This window comes from Schistocerca nitens, chromosome 12 (assembly GCF_023898315.1).
Source record: "Schistocerca nitens isolate TAMUIC-IGC-003100 chromosome 12, iqSchNite1.1, whole genome shotgun sequence".
Classification (NCBI taxonomy): Eukaryota; Metazoa; Arthropoda; class Insecta; order Orthoptera; family Acrididae; genus Schistocerca; species Schistocerca nitens.
In genome coordinates this window covers 155,047,472-155,067,062 of record NC_064625.1, presented here as the reverse complement: position 1 = coordinate 155,067,062, position 19,591 = coordinate 155,047,472, and the positions used below count along the sequence as shown (strand labels likewise).

General features: G+C 41.9%; 1 protein-coding gene across 1 annotated transcript in view; it reads right to left on the bottom strand.

The window, feature by feature from the left end:
* Nucleotides 1-19,591, bottom strand: part of LOC126215376 (intermembrane lipid transfer protein Vps13) — a 442,186-nt gene that overhangs the window by 315,916 nt on the left and 106,679 nt on the right. The window contains exons 19-22 of the mRNA XM_049942070.1: nucleotides 12,681-12,957; nucleotides 5,658-5,887; nucleotides 2,648-2,806; nucleotides 254-388 (exon numbers count right to left, since the gene is read on the bottom strand). Coding sequence (XP_049798027.1) covers nucleotides 254-388; nucleotides 2,648-2,806; nucleotides 5,658-5,887; nucleotides 12,681-12,957 — 801 coding nt within the window. The remainder of the gene's footprint in view (nucleotides 1-253; nucleotides 389-2,647; nucleotides 2,807-5,657; nucleotides 5,888-12,680; nucleotides 12,958-19,591) is intronic.

The following is a 19,591-nucleotide window of genomic DNA, read 5'->3' as shown; positions in this document are numbered from 1 at the left end:
AATTTTAAAAAATCAAAAAGTGTAATTAGACTGCTGAATAAAATATCAGCTTACAGTGGTGTTAATGGGATCTACAAACTGGAAAATCGCCTCACAACTTGATATAACAAACCTGGATCCTCGTAACAAGATGATACGGTCACAGGTCTATTACAGTTTTATCGATTATATGATTTTATCTTTGCCACACCGTTATTAACTAATTCCCCCCGATATCCTAATGATTTACGGGAAGTGCAGCAGCAATGCTCACCTGGAGGTCGATGTCCAATGAAATGCGGACTGCCTTGGTGTAGGCTTGCTGCACGTTCTGCTTCGCCGCCTCAGCTGCATCGTGCGCTGCGTCAATAATGCTCTGCTGTGCCTGCTGGAAGCTGCTCAGGAAGTTCTGTGGAAGACACCAGAGTGCGGCCAGTTGATAACATTTCCTCAACAGTCCCATGCAAATAGACATTCAATTTATTCTATATACTACACACATTCTGCGACTACAAGGTGCTTTATGTTTGATTCTGCAGCAATAATACATTTAACCAAATCCAAAGAAGGCAGTTGCTGACAAGTGTGAATATTACTGAACCCCTCCCCCCCCACTCTCTCTCTCTCTCTCTCTCTCTCTCTCTCTCTCTCTCTCTCTCTCTCTCTCTCTAACTGCAAGTACACACAACTGCTTGTGACATGGCACATAAAATGAAAACATCTTTAAAATAGTTAGTCAAAGAGTGTGTACAAATATATCTGTTAGCAAAGTGGTGAGACAGAGAGTGACAATTCATGTAAATTATTAAGTAATATCTAATCAGAAATGTGTACTCATTGTCTGAATAACAGGCAATTTCACAAACAATCCAGGATAAACAGTGACACTAACAACGCAAAGATCTGAAAATTTATCAAAACTGGAACAAAAAAATGGTTAAGGTTTTTAATTTGTTCAACTGTTGTGCATTGCTCTAAATCGAATGATAACATTCAAGTGTGGGTTGTGCTGTATAAAGGAATGGTGAGCTCTAATCGGGGCTTTGTGGCAAACAAAAAATCCTTCTTGGAGAGATTTGTATATATTATTTATCACACTAATCAGTCCATCTCCTGGCATAACATCTTTTCCCTTTCTCCACACAATCAGATGAAAGATGTTTATGAAAAAACTTGGTTTAGGTTGTTAGCAAGTAGAGAATTTTCCACAGTGCACACACTGGTTTGATGAATGTACAGAACTGCAGTGAGAGGCGCAGGCACGGATCATCATCATCATCATCAGGGTGCGACAGCGATCCAGGAAGGGGCCCTGCCTATGATGACAACACCCAGAGAGAGCTGGAAGAAGTCTAAGAGAAATGGCATTCTCTTCTGTTCTGAGATTCACTTCAGAGATGTTGTTCTGATTAATAAGGAATCTGGGTACGCAATGTTGTAATTGCTACATAAGAGCACCAAAATACAGAAAAGTTCTTTAAGGGGGGTAGGACGTGAAACAGGCCGACTGAGCAGGAGAGGCACCACAGCATTTTAATTTACACTGTCTATACTTTTGCAAATAAATTCATAAAACTTTGTCAGCATGACCAGGAAGGATTCAGGATTCACACTAATAGCAGAGGAAGTTCAAAAACATAACAAAATGATTTTTTTTACTTGTGAAATTTCATCATTTTTTCACTTGGTATTGGCTGCCTTTGTTGCTGTAGGTACACTTTTCTTCGTAAGTAAGAGAGATTCTTCGATGAATTTTGCACAGCGTACAAACCGTACTTACAGGTGTATGAAACTCTAGAATTTCCCTAATCTGTTAAAAACTGTGGTAAAAATTGAGATTATTAACTATAAAATTCGAGTTTTCTCTAAAAACGAAGTTTAAAACGTAACAGCCCATTCATTTTTCCATAGATTAAATAAATATGGTTTGTAAGCTGTGCAAAATTCATCGCAGAATCTCTCTTACTTATGAAGAAAAGTGTACCTATAGCAAAAAATGCCGCCAACAGTAATTGAAAAAAATCATGAAATTTCACATTTAAAAAACATCATTTTTTCGTGTTTTTGAACTTCCACTGCTATGAGAGTGAATCCTGAATCCTTCCTGGTCATGGTCATGTTGACAAAGTTTTATGAATTTATTTGTAAAAGTATTGACAGTGCAAATTAATATGTCCTGTGGTGCCTCTCCTCCTCGAAGTCGGCCCGTTTGATGTCCTACCCCCCTTAAAAAGCAGTTGCACGATTTCATTGTGAGTTGGCATAGACGAGTCGCACAGTAGAAGGATTGGCACGACAAAGGAGGTCCACTGCTTCAAGAAACTATGAGAAGGTGACTGTAAGAAAGTAATAAAGGTAGAAATTATGTCGAAAAGCAATAAAGACTTCAATCTCAATCGTGAACGATTCACGATTTACAGCACAGATAAATGGTTAGAAGATCCTGTTTGGATTGAATTTTTAAGGAAATAGTACCTGGACTGCTCTGTTCAGTAGCACATTCACATAAAGAAATAATGGAAATAATCAGACTGCTATTTCATTCACACAGGCCTCAGGAAGCTCTCCAACTTCAATTGTGTGTATCATACGCAAATGTGTTACATGATAAATGTCTTCAAGGAGACATATTACCGTAATGAGACGAGCCCGTTGGCGCAATACTTACCAGCATCGTGGTGACAAACCAGTTGAGGAAGACGACTTTGACACAGGCCATCGACACTCTCACAGACATATCCACTTTGTCTGAGGTATCGACAGCTTCGTCCAGGTCAAAGATCACCACACGTGCAGACAGTGCTTCTTCTCCAACTACAGACAGTATCTGCAAAGCAGTAAGGCAATACACAATTACTTGCAGTGCCAGACCCAGAAAAATCTTGACATAACCTGTTCTGAAAACCTAGTGTCTTACCATTTTTAATACATAAATTTTGAAAGTAATAGTGCTTGTGAAAACCGTGATACCAGATTCAACATGTGAGCTGCACTGGTCAAAAACTAGAATAATCTCAAAAGCCTGCAAGAATGACCACAAAACAGCATTATATGGAAACGTACATTTTATGCTGGAGTGAAACTTGCCAAGGCCTTTACTGCAAGTTTCACAGTCCTTACTGGCACCAAATAAAAAGAAGTAGAAAAGCTTTTACCAGATTTCATGACGAAGTAAACAAGGACTGTTTGGGGGAAACTGGAAAGAGCTAGAACTCCAACAGCTTAGTGTTGTTTTTTGGGAGGTGGGGGAGAGAATTTTATTTATTAGTTTGCATGTATGTTTTCTCCTCCAAAATGGTCCCCAACAGATATATACACTTATTCCAGTGGATTTTCCAATGCCTGAAACACTTGTGGGACTTCATCAATGGGATAGCTTTTAGATGTCTCAGGAATGCTTTTCTATTCTCATCTATGCTAGTAGGAAGATAGTCCTTTACGGTTTTGCTTTAGTCCTGGGAACAGAAGAGAGAGAGAGGGTGAACATGGACACTGAAAATCACTACAGTATTGTAGTATTGTTTTAGGACAAAAATTTACAAACAAGCAATGAAGTTTGAGCAGGTGAACTATTGTGTACAAGAGACAAACTGTTTCACCACAAATTCGAGAAAGTTTCAGATTCCTTCACACAAATGGCATTATACTTACACAGTATACTCCTTACCAATCATTTGACCTAGTGGCAACAAATCATGGTGCACTATGCCATTAAAATCTATGAAGACTGAACATTAAGCTGTTCTCGATTGAAAATGTCAGCTTACGAGCCTAATTCTCTTCATTTGCAGGAGGTGTTACTGTTTTGTTTCAATATGGGGAAAAAAAAAAAAAAAACAGCGGCTAAGTCTCATCGAATGTTCTCAAGTATGTACAGTAAGAATGCTATTAGTGAAAGAAGGTGTCTCGAGTGGTTTCGATGCTTCAAGAACGGTGATTTCAACATCGTAGACCGGCACAGTGGTGGGAGAGAGAATGTTTTTGAAGATGCAGAATTGGAGACATTGCTGAGTGAAGACTCGCATCAAACTTGAGAAGAATTGACACGATTAGTGGGAGTGACACAACAAGCCATTTCAAAATGTCACAAGGCTATAGGCATGATTCAGAAAGAAGTAACTTTGGTCCCATGTGAGCTGAAACTGAGACACATTGAACAGCATTTGTGTGTTGGTGAACAGTTGCTTCAGAGGGATTTCTACATCACATTCTGACCAGCGGAAAATAATGGGTTCATTACGATAACCCTAAATGCAAAAAATTATGGGGATATCCCAGCCATGCTTCCACGTCGATGGCCAAACCGAATATTCAAGGCTCCAAGATCATGCTCTGCATTTGGTGGGACCAGCTCAGCACTGTGTACTATGAGGCGTTAAAACCAAGTGAAACAATCACAGGTGCTCGTTATCGAACACAATTAATACGTTTGGCCACAACACAGCGAGAGGCGCGATAAAGTGATTTTGCAGCACGACACTGCTAAACCCCACGTAGCAAAAAAGGTCAAAACGTACTTGGAAACGTTAAAATGGGAATTCCTATCCCACCCGCCATATTCTCCAGACATTGCTCCCTCTGACTATCACCTGTTTAGATCAACGGCGCACGGCCCGGTTGACCGACACTTCCGATCTCACGAAGAAGTCACAAATTGGATCGATTCGTGGATCGCTTCTAAAGATGAACAATTTTTTCGACGCGGGATTCGTACACTGCCCAAAAGATGGGAGGAAATAAAGGCCAGCGATGGAAAATACTTTGAATAATACACGTGTAACCAATTTGTTTCATTAAAGCCTCAAATGTCGGGGAAAAAATGGCGGACGTAGAGCTGTCCGCCTTGTACTTTTGTCAGAAGTATTCTGCACGAGCTCCATGCTGTGCTGAACGTTAAAGCTGTAATTGCTATCGTGACAAGCTAAGTAATTGGAGGTGGCAAAGAATCTGTTAAAGAAATTCATTCTGTTAAAGAAACCCAAGCGATTAAAATAAATAATTGATTAACAGCATTGCAAGAAGCTGAGGAGGAAAATAGTGTCGAGAAGGCTTGGGAAAGAACAGTGTCTGTATATGTGTGTGTGCGCGCGCGCATGTGTATACGCGTCCTTTTTTCCCCCTGAGGTAAGTCTTTCCACTCCCGGGATTGGAATGACTCCTTACCCTCTCCCTTAAAACCCGCATCCTTTCGTCTTTCCCTCTCCTTCCCCTCTTTCCTGATGAGGCAACAGTTTGTTGCGAAAGCTTGAATTTTGTGGGTATGTTTGTGTTTGTTTGTGTGTCTATCGATGTGCCAGCGCTTTCGTTTGGTAAGTCACATCATCTTTGTTTTTAGATATATTTTTCCCATGTGGAATGTTTCCTAGAGGGAAACATTCCACAGTCAAGAGATATATATATATATATATATATATATAAAAAAAAACAAAGATGATGTGACTTACCAAATGAAAGTGCTGGCAGGTCGACAGACACACAAACAAACGCAAACATACACACAAAATTCAAGCTTTCGCAACAAACTGTTGCCTCATCAGGAAAGAGGGAAGGAGAGGGAAAGACGAAAGGATGTGGGTTTTAAGGGAGAGGGTAAGGAGTCATTCCAATCCCGGGAGCGGAAAGACTTACCTTAGGGGGGAAACACACAAACAAGCAGATATATATATTCTGTAACATACCTGGCTGTGGGATGACTCCGGATTGGGGTCATTGACAGTTATGTTGCGAAGGTGGGCAATTATCTCCTTGTAAGACTTCTTGACGGCCATCGTCGCATCGACACCTAGCAGTGCGGCGGAGGCGAGAGGTCTCGCTCTGCAAGTAACTCTAACTTCCAGGTTGTGCATGCTGGCCGTCACCTTGAAGTCTATGGTCTCGATAACATGTGTGGTCCTCCGAGAACGCTTGGCTGTAATTTGAAGAATAATTATTTACTGAATAAATATGTACTTCTACAAGTTAGCTCTTGCACCTGAAGTTGTGGAGTGATAAAATGAGTTCCCGTGTACTGGAAGCAAATTGGTCAGTAAAAATTGAGCTCTGTACAGCTAGTACAATGTTCATGAATTGTGTTTTATGGAGATTATGCAATATGTACAAATACACACATCATGGCCAAAGAAGCAATACTGTGGAACTGACTGTCAAGTTGCTGTGTAGCTGCAAATGAACACACAGATGCAATACATTTTTACTTTTTGTTATATACCTCTCTGGGTTGAAGAGCAATTCTCAATTTGAGGCTTCATTTAATGGACACGGACATCATTTCCATCATTTCGTATGATCATGATCTCACTGAGAAAGAATTTGTCGCTCACTTGAAAGTAGCGTATGGAGTAGAGATTTGTTTTTGAGAATGACTGACAGGTTCAAGTCCCTATACCAATCATCAGTTACACAGTATTTCATTCTTTTCCAGTTATGTGGAATGTACACCTTTTTTTACATCATTTAACTTAAGCAACTTCATTTCATTGACAAAAATTTGCAGATGTGGTACTCTTTCAGCTACGTTTTCATTTCAAAGAATTAAAAATTCATCATTCTTAGAGAAACAGCAGTTGCGCTGAGTCAAGCATGCCAGCTGATCTAGAAAATCAGGAGATCAGTCACACAGTATTGTATCTTCACATCTGAAATGCTTCTTACTCTAAGTGTTATACACACCTTCATTCATTCATTTCATCACTGTATTCTGGATGTGGCCAAACTCAAGAAACACATTTGCAAAGAGAACCAGCTACTAAAGAGTGTGACTTTTCATTTAAAAACTTCCAAAGCGACATAAGTTATGCTGAAAGAAGTAATTCAATATAAGGCAGACAGGGCCACAAATATTGGGAAATACCACAAAAGCAGATGACAAATGTTGAAAATGTGATATCAGCAGATGACTTACCTTGCCGCACGTGCAGCCATGGATTTCCAAACCAAAGTCAAGTATTGACATCGGTGTGGGTCCAGGTCAACGTGCGTGACTTCAGCACGTGGAGCTAAGGATTCGAGTCTCGCATCTGGCAGGTGGTACTTTTTGCATTGCATTAGAAGACTGTGTTTATGTTGTTATTTATCGGTCTTGCAGTCTCCACTGGTTAATTGTAAAGTACAATACAACAAAAACTGCCAAACTGCTTCACAAGTCAATAAGTATAAGCTTCCAACTGCATCATTACCAGTAAATGATCTACATTTTCTTTAGTAAATAATGTATATAAACCAAGAAAGAAGGGACAAAAGGAAAGAAATGCGACATAACACATTTTACTCGGTTACAGTAAGGAAAACAATTTTGTAACTTCTACATTTACAACAGATCGCACTGACAAAAGGTGTTCAAAATTTGCACAGTTTGCTTAAATGCAAGTGTTACCTCACTCAATCATCCCCTCATACCCAAGCCCAACCGCTGCACATGGGGTGAAGTACATCATCTGGTGGTAACACACGTTCAACATTTGTGATCCATTTGCTGGATATTTCCTGACGTTTGTGATCCTCTGTGTCTTATATTAAATTACTTGTCCAAATATCATCTACATCAGAATGAGATTTTCACTCTGCAGCAGAGTGTGCACTGATATGAAACTTTCTGGCATATTAAAATTGTGTGCCGGACCGAGACTCTACCTCGGGACCTTCTCATTCTGGAAACATCCCCTAGGCTGTGGCTAAGCCATGTCTCCGCAATATCCTTTCTTTCAGGAGTGCTAGTTCTGCAAGGTTCGCAGAAGAGGTTCTGTTAAGTTTGGAAGGTAGGAGGCGAGGTACTGGCAGAAGTAAAGCTGTGAGGACGGGGCGTGAGTCGTGCTTGGGTAGCTCAGTTGGTAGAGCACTTGCCTGCGAAAGGCAAAGGTCCCGAGTTCGGGACTCGGTCCGGCACACAGTTTCAATCTGCCAAAAAGTTTTATCATCTACATCATTTGAGGGTTTTTTAAACATTAATGAGAATCACCCTGTAGAACATACCCATACGCTAAATTAATTATTAACCATCATCTGTGTTAATCAGCATTTTCCATTCATTAACATTTATTCCCACGTACAGAAAAGCATTGTAAATTAACATCTCACCCAGCAGCACATTCATTTCAGTACTTCACTTGAAAAGGTATAGGCTTTGCACTTTGAATTTTTCCATCATAGTTAAAAATACGTAAAGACACCTCAATTCAATGTCTGTGACCGCATTAATTATTCTTCCTTGCAACTCTTCCAAATTAAGTGGCAGTAACAACAGCTCATTTTTAATGGTTAAAGAAACTAGATGGAACAGTTCATTTGGCATTAGATGCAGGAACCTTACATCTGATAATTGAAACTGAAAAGTATATTATTAACTAGATTTTCAGGGGCGAGATATATTAGTACAATAAACCTGATGGTAGGCTAGTGGCAGGTCCTGTCGGCAAAAGAGTCTTGAAAATATACAGTATTTTTATTTGCACGAAGGTGTTTCCTGTTTAAGTCTCTCCTGTTCAGGTTAAGTCTCAGTCTCTCCTGTTCAGGTTAAGTCTCAGTCTCTCCTGTTCAGGCTAAGTCTCTCCTTTTCAGGCTAAGTCTCTCCTTTTCAGGCTAAGTCTCTCCTTTTCAGGCTAAGTCTCTCCTTTTCAGGCTAAGTCTCTCCTTTTCAGGCTAAGTCTCTCCTTTTCAGGCTAAGTCTCTCCTTTTCAGGCTAAGTCTCTCCTTTTCAGGCTAAGTCTCTCCTTTTCAGGCTAAGTCTCTCCTTTTCAGGCTAAGTCTCTCCTTTTCAGGCTAAGTCTCTCCTTTTCAGGCTAAGTCTCTCCTTTTCAGGCTAAGTCTCTCCTTTTCAGGCTAAGTCTCTCCTTTTCAGGCTAAGTCTCTCCTTTTCAGGCTAAGTCTCTCCTTTTCAGGCTAAGTCTCTCCTTTTCAGGCTAAGTCTCTCCTTTTCAGGCTAAGTCTCTCCTTTTCAGGCTAAGTCTCTCCTTTTCAGGCTAAGTCTCTCCTTTTCAGGCTAAGTCTCCCCTTTTCAGGCTAAGTCTCCCCTTTTCAGGCTAAGTCTCCCCTTTTCAGGTTAAGTCTCCCCTTTTCAGGTTAAGTCTCCCCTTTTCAGGTTAAGTCTCCCCTTTTCAGGTTAAGTCTCCCCTTTTCAGGTTAAGTCTCTCCTTTTCAGGTTAAGTCTCTCCTTTTCAGGTTAAGTCTCTCCTTTTCAGGTTAAGTCTCTCCTTTTCAGATTAAATGTTTTGGTAGCAGCATTTACAGAAGTGCCAAAGAGACTGGTATACGCATGCCTATTCAAATACAGAGAGATGTAAACAGGCAGCATATGGTGGTGTGGTCAGCAATGCCTATTAACACAACAAGAGTCCAGTGGAGTTGTTAGCTCAGTTACTGCTGCTACAATAGCAGGTTATCAAGATTTAAGTGAGTTTGAACATGATCTTACACTCAGCACACGAGCGATGGGACGCAGCATCTCTGAGGTAGAGATGAAGTGGGGATCTGTCAAAACATCAAATCTCCAAATCTGTGGCTGGAAAAAGATCCTGCAGGAATGGTACCGACGACGACTGAAGAGAATCGTTCAACGTGACCTTTTCGCAAATTGCTGCAGGTTTCAGTGATGGGCCCTCAACAAGTGGCAGTGGGCAAACCATTCAATGAAACATCATCAATACAGGCTTCCTGAGCAAAAGGCCCACTTAATGACTGCAGGACACAAAGCTTTATGCCTTGCCTGGGCCTGTCAACAACAACGACACTGGACTGTTGATAACTGGAAACATGTTGCCTGGTCGGACGAGTCTCATTTCAACGAGTGGATGAACATGTACGGGTATGAAGACAACCTCATAAATCCATGGACCCTGCACGTGAGAACAGGACGGTTCAAGCTGGTGAAGGCTCTGTAATGGTGTGGGGCATGTGCAGTTGGAGTGATACGGAACACCTGATACGACACTGAAAGGTGACATGTACGTAGGCATCCTGTCTGATCAGGTGCATCCATTCACGTCCAATGTGCATTCTGACAGATTTCAGCAATTCCAGCAGGACAATACCAGTTTATGGCGGGTCATGGCCCATCAAACATAGGCTGGTGTGAGGTGGAGCGTTCACCATTAAGATAAGTAGTGGTTTTGACTTTGTACATATGTACTGTTTGTGTTTTCCTTTTTTTTTCGTTTATAAATGTACAGCTGTTGTGTTCTTTTAATCACTGACAAAGGTCTTCTTAAGCACTTGTGGGTTTTATTGTTCTGAAGAAGGTGTAGTCATCTACGCCAAAACCTAGGTTAACACTAGGTCCTTTTTTTGCAATCGAGGCGGGTTTCTGGTTTTTTAATATATTAACCAACGATTGCTGACGTGCTGCGATGTTGAAGATTCTTATCCTTCGTATCTCATTTTCCTGCTAAGTGTCAAATAACAACAAAAATTACTTTTCTCGTACAATAATTCTGACTTTTTCCACTGTTGACATAATTTTTATTGAAACACATTTACCTTTCGGTGTTCTTATTATGCATAGTGTAGGTTTATTTCTCCATAAAATGTAAATATTTTTTGCTTTCTAATATTTTGTCTCTTTTGTAGGAGAACAAAAATACAAAAAAAATATTGGGACCTTGTGTATCTTTGCAGTGTTCCCTGAAAACAAACCAAAGAATACAATACAGATTAGGAAGACATGGAAGCACAAAATCCATTTCTATAATAGGAGTGAGATCGACAAGAATAGATAATAACTTCCAATGTTAGCAGATGCCTCCAAAGTCCCCTATCTCTCTGCACATGCAGCATACTTGGAAATTTACAACTCCACAGTCAGCACGGACCATAGATCACTCTTCTCATAGACACACATATGTCACGGTCAGTTGTAGATTTACACACAGGCATGAAAGGGACACACACTTTGACTAGTTTATTTTGACCAGAAAGTCATTTGTCAGGGTGTATACATGGACAAGGGAAAAAAATTCCCTGATTTTCCGGTTGAGAATACACTTTCTCCCGGATGAAAATACACTTTTTCCGTGTTAAGTGACAGTATACTTTTCCTCGGCACTGTAAAGCTTATCAATCCTTAGATTGCTTATGATTTTATACACTGACGTAGAATTACCCGGCACTTTAGACAATTAAACTCTGAGGGAAAAAAAACACGTTTCGGAAAGATCTGTGATGTACAGCAACATGTACGGTGCATATTTTCGTGTTACGAAGGTATAAATTCGAATTCCACCAAACACCGCATGTTACTTTCCGAAGCATTGAAATCGAGATTGTGACACGCTTTCGTAAGCCAGTCACAGCTCATGACACGTGATCTCGCCAGCTGATGACAGCTTAGGAGACATGATGTAGTCAGTCAACAGCAAGATCACTCTTAAGTAGCGCAAACACACAAATAAGGGAAGTTAATTGCTTAAATTAATATACATATTGTTGCTACAAGGAAAGAAAAGCTTTCACATATAATATTGGTCTCAAAGATTAATAAGCTGCAAGAGAAGATAAGCTGCAAGAGAAGATAAGCTGCAAGAGAAGATAAGCTGCAAGAGAAGATAAGCTGCAAGAGAAGATAAGCTGCAAGAGAAGATAAGCTGCAAGAGAAGATAAGCTGCAAGAGAAGATAAGCTGCAAGAGAAGATAAGCTGCAAGAGAAGATAAGCTGCAAGAGAAGATAAGCTGCAAGAGAAGATAAGCTTCCACATATAATGTTTATCTCTTTTCCGCGTGTTACACTTTAAGATACACCACATAAATGTGCCACTAAAATTTTTAATAACGACGTAAATGTCTGATCTTCTGGGCCTGAAATTCTTCTAGATGGTCGTCCCCAAAGAGTCGATTTTTAAAAGAGAGTCAAACGCTCTGCGATTTAAGAAATTCGACGTACATTCTCGCACATCGTTCATCTTGCATAAAAGGAAATTAACTTTCAAAGTAACACTTTTCACACCACCATTCGCAATATTTTCATGTGACCTGTTAGAAATAGGTTCAGTTCAGCAGTTGCCAGAGAGCGCCATACAACAGGTGTCACTGCACTTGTGCAGCTACCATGACGCAGGAAGGCCGTATGTTCGTACGTGTAAAACATTAAAAGATCTTGCATTAAAACAAATCTAATGTAAACAGCTGTCACGTCACGCTCATCGGAGGCAATTTGTTGTTAAGAAGCGTTGCATAGTCTTCCCAAAGCCTTTGACACACTTTGCTGTTGGCAGACGCTTGTATGAGCACCGTGTTCTGTTGCATACAGTGCATTTCCTTTGTGACTTAAGTTTTATGTTCGTTTCCCCCCTCCCCCCCTCTCGTTTATGTTTTGTTCCTGCAGTATTATTCTGCAGAAGTGGGATACAGTAATATTCTTTGTTAGAGTATTGGTTCTTACCAGTCAAAATCCCAAAAATTTAACTGAAAACTAAAACAATGAAAAATTCCCGGAATTTCAAAAAAATTCCCGGGTTTTACCCGGTTTTCTCCCGGATGAAAAAATTTCCAGCTTTTTCCCAGATCTCCCGGTTGTCCTGGGTCATATACACCCTGTTTGTGTAAAATGGGCTTAAGTTATATTTTAATCTACAATGGTCAGAAAAGTGTATTTAGTATAAAGCCACTATACAGTTCAGATGTGAAAATGGGAGGAATAAAGAAAAGTTAGTATTTGAGTTACGAGTATCAGAGGACTTAAAGCTATTCCGCATTGCCGCAATAGGAGCAGAACGTACCGCTAGAGGGCTTCGGTAGTGCGACAGGCTTCATCTCCTCATCTTCGGCGATGGTTTCCAGCTTGCCGGCATCGGCCGGGCGCGAGGGCAGCTTGCCACTGGCGCGTGCCGCTCTCTCCTGCGTCCTCTCCAGCACCGCCTGGAGCCGCTGCAAGTATTCGAGGAAGGCCGCCAGCCCCTCTTGGTGGAGCAGCACCGTCAGCCGTGTGAAGCTGATGGCCACCAGCTGCAGAACCGAGCCGTGCTTCGTGTGCAGCTCCGGAGACAGACGGTCCACCTGTGTCGGAGAATACCGTCCGTCAGCACCTATCGACGTAGGACAGGTGCACCGAAGCTTTTGCAGAGGAATCCTTAATGCTTCTCGGATTCCAGCCATATTTGTTATAGAATAATGTCTGAAACAAATACTAACAAAGAGATAGAGGGGCTGGCCAGTACTTACCTCAGCTCAGTACAGCCGATAGATACACAAAACACAACAGAAAATTTTTTGTTCCTTCATCAGGGAGGAGAGAGGGGAAAAAAGGGATGAAGGGAAAGTGGATTCAGTTACTCACAACCCAGGTTATGAAGCAACAGGGAAAGGTAAACAGGGAGGGTATTAAGGATGGAGGCATGGTCGTCAGAGGGAAGCCAAAGATATTCTGCTGTAAGTACTGTGCCAGCTTCAAAGCAAAGAGGATGCATACAGAAGTAAAGAGGTATATAGTATAAAGATAAACACAACTATGTAGGAAGAAAAGATGCGTGAGTGGCTAAAGAGGAGAGGGAAAAAGAAGACTGAAGAGTAAATGGGAGTGAGGTCGGTTAACGTAGGTTCAGTCCAGGGGGATGGCGGGATGAAAGGATTTGTTGGAGTGCAAGTTCCCATCAACGCAGTTCCGAGGGACTGGTGTTGGGTGAGAGAAGCCAAATGGCACGTACGTTGTAGCAGGTTCCTAGGTCCCTAGAATTATGCTGCAGGGCATGCTCTGCTACTGGGTATTGGACATCTCCTAGGCGGACAGTTCGTCTGTGTCCATTCATGCGCTCAGCCAGTTTAGTTGTCGTCATACCGATGTAAAAGGCTGTGCAGTGCAGGCATGTCAGCTGATAAATGACATGTGTTGTTTCACATGTGGCCCTGCCTTGAATTGTGTACTTTTTACCAGTAGTGGGGCTGGAGTAGGTGATTGTGGGGGGATGCATGGGGCAGGTTTTGCAGTGGGGTCAGTTACAGGGGTAGGAACCGCTGGGTAGAGCATGCCGTCCAGCATAATTCTATGGACCTAGGAACCTGCTACACCGTACGTGCCATTTGGCTTCTCCCACCCAACACCAGTCCCTCAGAATTGCGGAGACGGGAACTTGCACTCCAACACATCATTTCATCCCGCCATCCCCCTGGACTGAACCTACGTTAACCGACCTCACTCCCATTTACTCTTCTGTCTTCTCCTTTTTCCCTCTCCTCTTTAGCCATTCAGGCATCTTTTCTTCCTACATAGTTGTCTTTATCTTTATACTATATACATCTCTACTTCCGTATGCATCCTCTTTGATTTGAAGCTGGCACGGTACTTACAGTAGAATATCTTTGGCTTCCCTCTCACGACCGTGCCTCCATCCTTGCTACCCTCCCTGTTTACCTGTCCCTGTTGCTTCATAACCTGGGTTGTGAGTAACTGAATCCACTTTCCCTTCATCCCTTTTTCCCTTCTCTCCTTTCCGAAAGCTAGGAATGCAAATTTTCTGTTCTGTTTTGTGTATCTATAGAATAATGTCTGACCCTTAGCGTACAGCTAACATAATACAGGGTGACACAGAAAAACGAGAACATTTCCACAATCCAAAAAAAACTGTAAGTGATGAAGGAAAGAAATTGCATTCATAGTAATTGAAACCTTACAACTTTGCTATTTACAAAAATTGATAGCATTTATCATTTTTTTTTAATTATGTCCTTTAGATGGTGTCCTCCTGTACAAATATATTCATGAAATCTGCTGTTGAGATTCCTCATTGACCGCTGCAACATATCAGCTGGGATACTGTGAATTGCATCCCAAATTCTCTGTTTTAACTCATCCAGGGTCCTTGGTCAAGTTGTGAAGACTGCTCTTGAGGTAGCCCCACAAGGGGGCAGGAGGGGGGGGGGGGGGGGGGGGGGGACACAAACGGATATATCTGGCGATCTAGGGGGCCAGGGAATGTTACCGAATTGTGAGATCACACGGTTTCCAAACAATTCTCGCACATATGCCATTGATTGTGCAGTGTTACGTGGCTTTATGCTTAATTACATACTTACTATTTTATCAGTCGATTTGTTTCCACCACGTACCACCCGCTGTCTACGTCCTCCTCTGTTGATGAGCAATGCATCACTTTTCGTTCCGACGCCGCAACTCTTCCTTTCCTATATCTTTACTACTTTTTATCTATATAAATGATGAACTATTGGTTTTGCCGTTTAACAACTTTTTAATAACTGTGGACGTATCACAGGCATCGGGTCCCACCTGATGTGTCACCCACCTATACATTTTACGTGAACCTTTCGAGACTCGATCGATCTGTTTACGCAGAGAAAGCAGAATATCTCTTCCTTTGACGTCGTCCGACAACGACCTAGGAAGCTCGACGCCCTCGCGGGCCGGGCTCTTCCGTGGCTCGCGGTAGTTTGCAGCGTTCATTTTATTCCTTGCCCACTTGCCGCTACGTCGAACTTTCGTAGTGATCGTTGGACAACGTCTTCCACATTATCTGCAACATAAATAAACTTTCTTCCCACATTATTTCTGAAAACCCAAAACCAAACTTAAAGAACATAATAATAATAACTGTTCTTACAATTATTCGTATAAGTCTTGGTCGATTTAATGAGGGGTGGGACAGGCCTAAGCCTTGTGACACCATAATTGCTGTGCAGAGTGTGATGTCGCTCCGTCCTGTTGAAATCAGGCTTCTTGAACATTTGGAAAGTTGTTCAATGCAGGTGTGACCAATGTTCCTAACATCTCCACATAATGATCGGCATTGACAGTTATTGTGTTTCCCTGTTCATTTACAAAAAAAATACGGTCCGATAATCTCGTGAGACGAAACACCACACCGTACTGTCACTTTACTAGCGGGTAAAGGGTGCTCACGAACGTCATTACGATTTGTGTTTGCCCACTAACGATAGTTCTGTTTATTCACATAACCTGCGAGATGAAAATGTGCTGTATCTGACATTCACAACTTGTTTAGAAATTTGTTGTCATTGTTTATTTTTGTTATCATTTGTTGACAGAATCCTAATTGTAACTGGTAATTGTTGTCCTTCATTTGTTGCACCATCTGTAGTTTGTGCGGATGAAATTTTAAAGTGAGAAAAAGAATTCTGTGAACACACTCCTGGGACATTCCAACCAGTGCTGCTTGCTTACGAATTGAACGCCGTGGGCTCCGTAAGACTGACGTGTGTACGACATCGATGTTCGCTGAAGATCGCACACTTCTTGGTCATCCTGTTGGATTTCTTCTCGAAGGCAGATCCAGTCTCTTCAAAGTTATTAACCCAACATTTTATCGTGTGTTTCAACAGAACGGTATCGTGACGTCCTAAATTATAAAAACGTCGAAACTCCCTCTGTGCCACTACCAAACTATCATTGTTTTTATAAAACATTTTTATGGCTAACGCACGCTGTTGTCCATTCCACTGATCCATATTTACTGAAATGGCGGACTGTTTACTCACCGTCTGTCACGAACCCACAGTTCTGCCAGCTGCCCACGGCTGCCACTCCTCATTTAAAACATTCCCGTTATTCTGTGTCACTCTGTATTATAGTGCTTGTGGGAAATGCAAATGTGCGCCAGACATGATATTATGTGATGCCAGTTAGGTGATTTTCTGCAATGTCAAATGAATTTTTATAGATTGAAGTGTGGTGCCAGTTCTGTTGGACATAGCGAACAGAACCGACACCAGGTTACAAAATATGAGCAAGGACACTACAGGCACATTCAGTGTGGGTGCACCGTATCTTCTGAGCCTTTGCAGGACTTAGCGAATGCTACAAGCACTGTGGCTAATGGAAGGGGGTTCTACTTGCACACCAGAATGTCATCACTGGTATTTGCTCCTGGAGTGAACTGAACTGGGGTATCAATTCTGTGAATGTTATCTATCAGTCGTATGTTCGCAATTACCTTGAAGTTGTGGTCCTGCTGTGAAGTGCCAATTGTAGTATGCAGGGAGGAGACCCCCCAAGAGGGATCTTTGCCGATAAAATATTATTAAATAATTTTTTTCCATTCATAATGTACGGCCGTAGCCAGCTTGGGCATACTGCGGTGGAAGGTGATGGCAGGAAGACCGTGGTCGGCACATTCCCGGCACGTGCTCCTCGGTCAGGCTCTAGTCCCACGGGTCGGTTGTGCCGACGAGGGTACGCTACTAGCAAGGCGCATTGGCAGAATCAACCCTCTAATCAAAGACTAGTCTTGTGATCACGTGGGGACACGGCCGAGAGTGGCGAGGGCGGCTCGGAAACAGCTCTGCGCCCTCTCAGCTTCAGACCTCGGCCCCGAGTAGTCGCTCCTCTAGCCTCTGCCTCTCTCCTCAAACCTCCTGATGAACAGACGGCAACCCCTCTTGGGGCTGCTCAGCCCTACATAGGCACCCATGTACCATCATTACATGAATAAATAGGGCCCATTCCAGTCTGATTACTTTTAATTATAGCAACACCCACAATTTTCCGCTCCTGGCATCTATCCTGACGAACAGTAGCTGTAACTTCTTCACCGTCTGCAGGAAGGCACGGTGATAGTGGATAAACGTTTGCTGCACACTAGCTACAAAATCGTGTAACCGCTTCTTTTTAAAATTCCTTTGCATTTAACAGTCCCCAAACTTTTCAAAATATCAATTAAACACTCACACTTAAGCTATTGATAACCAGACTCATCAACAGAGAGATCATTAGTATCCCAAAATCAAGAAGTAAATAAGTAACTAATTAAGTAATTCCATACAATTTTATTTTGTTTTTCTTTTTGGAACAACAGTCACTGTCGACCCGGTCTCTTATTCTTTCATGTCCGTGGCACCTGCAAGTTGCAACATCAAAGTGTAAATGGCTCCCTCCCCACCCATAAAACACTTGCCCGCCATCATGCCTATGGCTGTACTGTGTTTACATTTGTATCTTACCTATGGGGGGAAAAAAGAGAAAAAAGGGGGGGGGGCAAATAAGCACACAGAAGGTGATCTTTCCTCTACTACTACTATAAATTACAGTTTCTACACGACCATCTTTCATCTGCACAGTAGAAAGGAAGTGGGACAAGATGCTACCATCAAAGCACGACAGATTAAGAACTTGGGTCAGCCATAACGTGTGCCCACGGTGGTTAAGGCAACTGTTTCAGAGAAGCGGAGCATCCGAGTTTGATTCCCGATCTGGCACAAATTGTCAACCCTCACCAGTGATTCATTTAAATGCCCGTAAACAATTAAGTCCTGTTTCTCGTAATATTGTATTTTTATGGCTTCCAGAACCATCTGAGAGTTCTGCATGCTAGCAGATGACAGTAGCAATATTACTTGGAGAATTCATCATTTTTGAAACCTCTGTTACTGTCTCTTGCTTCGTAGACATTAGGTGACATTTGAGTTCTCTCTGTTTTGTGTGCTTATATGTGATTTTGTGTTCAAAATGTGCAGCGAATAGGAGAAACAACCAGATAAAGTTATTTACAAAGCCCTTAATGAGTCCACATACAACAAAAATTAAGTATTTGATGGCGATTCAGATCACGTCATCAGAAAATTGTAGTAATTCTACATATTTTTGAATACAAGTTGCTGCATATGTTTATCATATTATATTCAAAGATTGTGTCATTATGACACAAATGTGTGAATTCCTAAGGGATCCAACTGCTGACGTCATTGTGCCCTAGACTTACACACTACTTAAACTAATGTACGCTAAGAACAAAACACACACACGCGAGCGAGGGAGGGAGGGAGGGAGGGAGGGAGGGAGGGAGGGAGGGAGGGCGGGCTTGAACCTCCGGTGGGAGGAGCCACGCAATCCGTGACATGGAGCTTCAAACTGTGTTGGCTTGTTATGACAGATTCTCCATCAGGCACAAGAAATGAATGTGTGCATAAAAGTCCAGTGAATGTAATGTTGGGCTGTGTATCTCTCCAGGTTTCAATTTGCATCACACTCTCCTCCTCCACTGCTGTTGTTGCGATCTTCAGTCCAGAGACTGGTTTGATGCAGCCCTCCATGCTACTCTATCCTGTGCAAGCTTCTTCATCTCCCAGTACCTACTGCAGCCTACATCCTTCTGAATCTGCTTAGTGTATTCATCTCTTGGTCTGCTCCTACGATTTTTACCCTCCACACTGCCCTCCAATGCTAAATTTATTATCCCTTGATGCCTCAGAACATGTCCTACCAACCGGTCCCTTCTTCTTGTCAAGTTGTGCCACAAACTCCTCTTCTCCTCAATTCTATTCTATACCTCCTCATTAGTTATGTGATCTGCCCATCTAATCTTCAGCATTCTTCTGTAGCACCACATTTCGAAAGCTTCTATTCTCCTCCTGTCCAAACTATTTATCGTCCATGTTTCACTTCCATACATTGCTACACTCCATACAAATACTTTCAGAAATGACTTCCTGACACTTAAATCTATACTCGATGTTAACAAATTTCTCTTCTTCAGAAACGCTTTCCTTTCCATTGCCAGTCTACATTTTATATCCTCTCTACTTCGACCATCATCAGTTATTTTGCTCCCCAAATAGCAAAACTCCTTTACCACTTCAAGTGTCTTATTTCCTAATCTAATTCCCTCAGCATCACCTGATTTAATTCGACTACATTCCATTACCCTCGTTTTGCTTTTGCTGATAT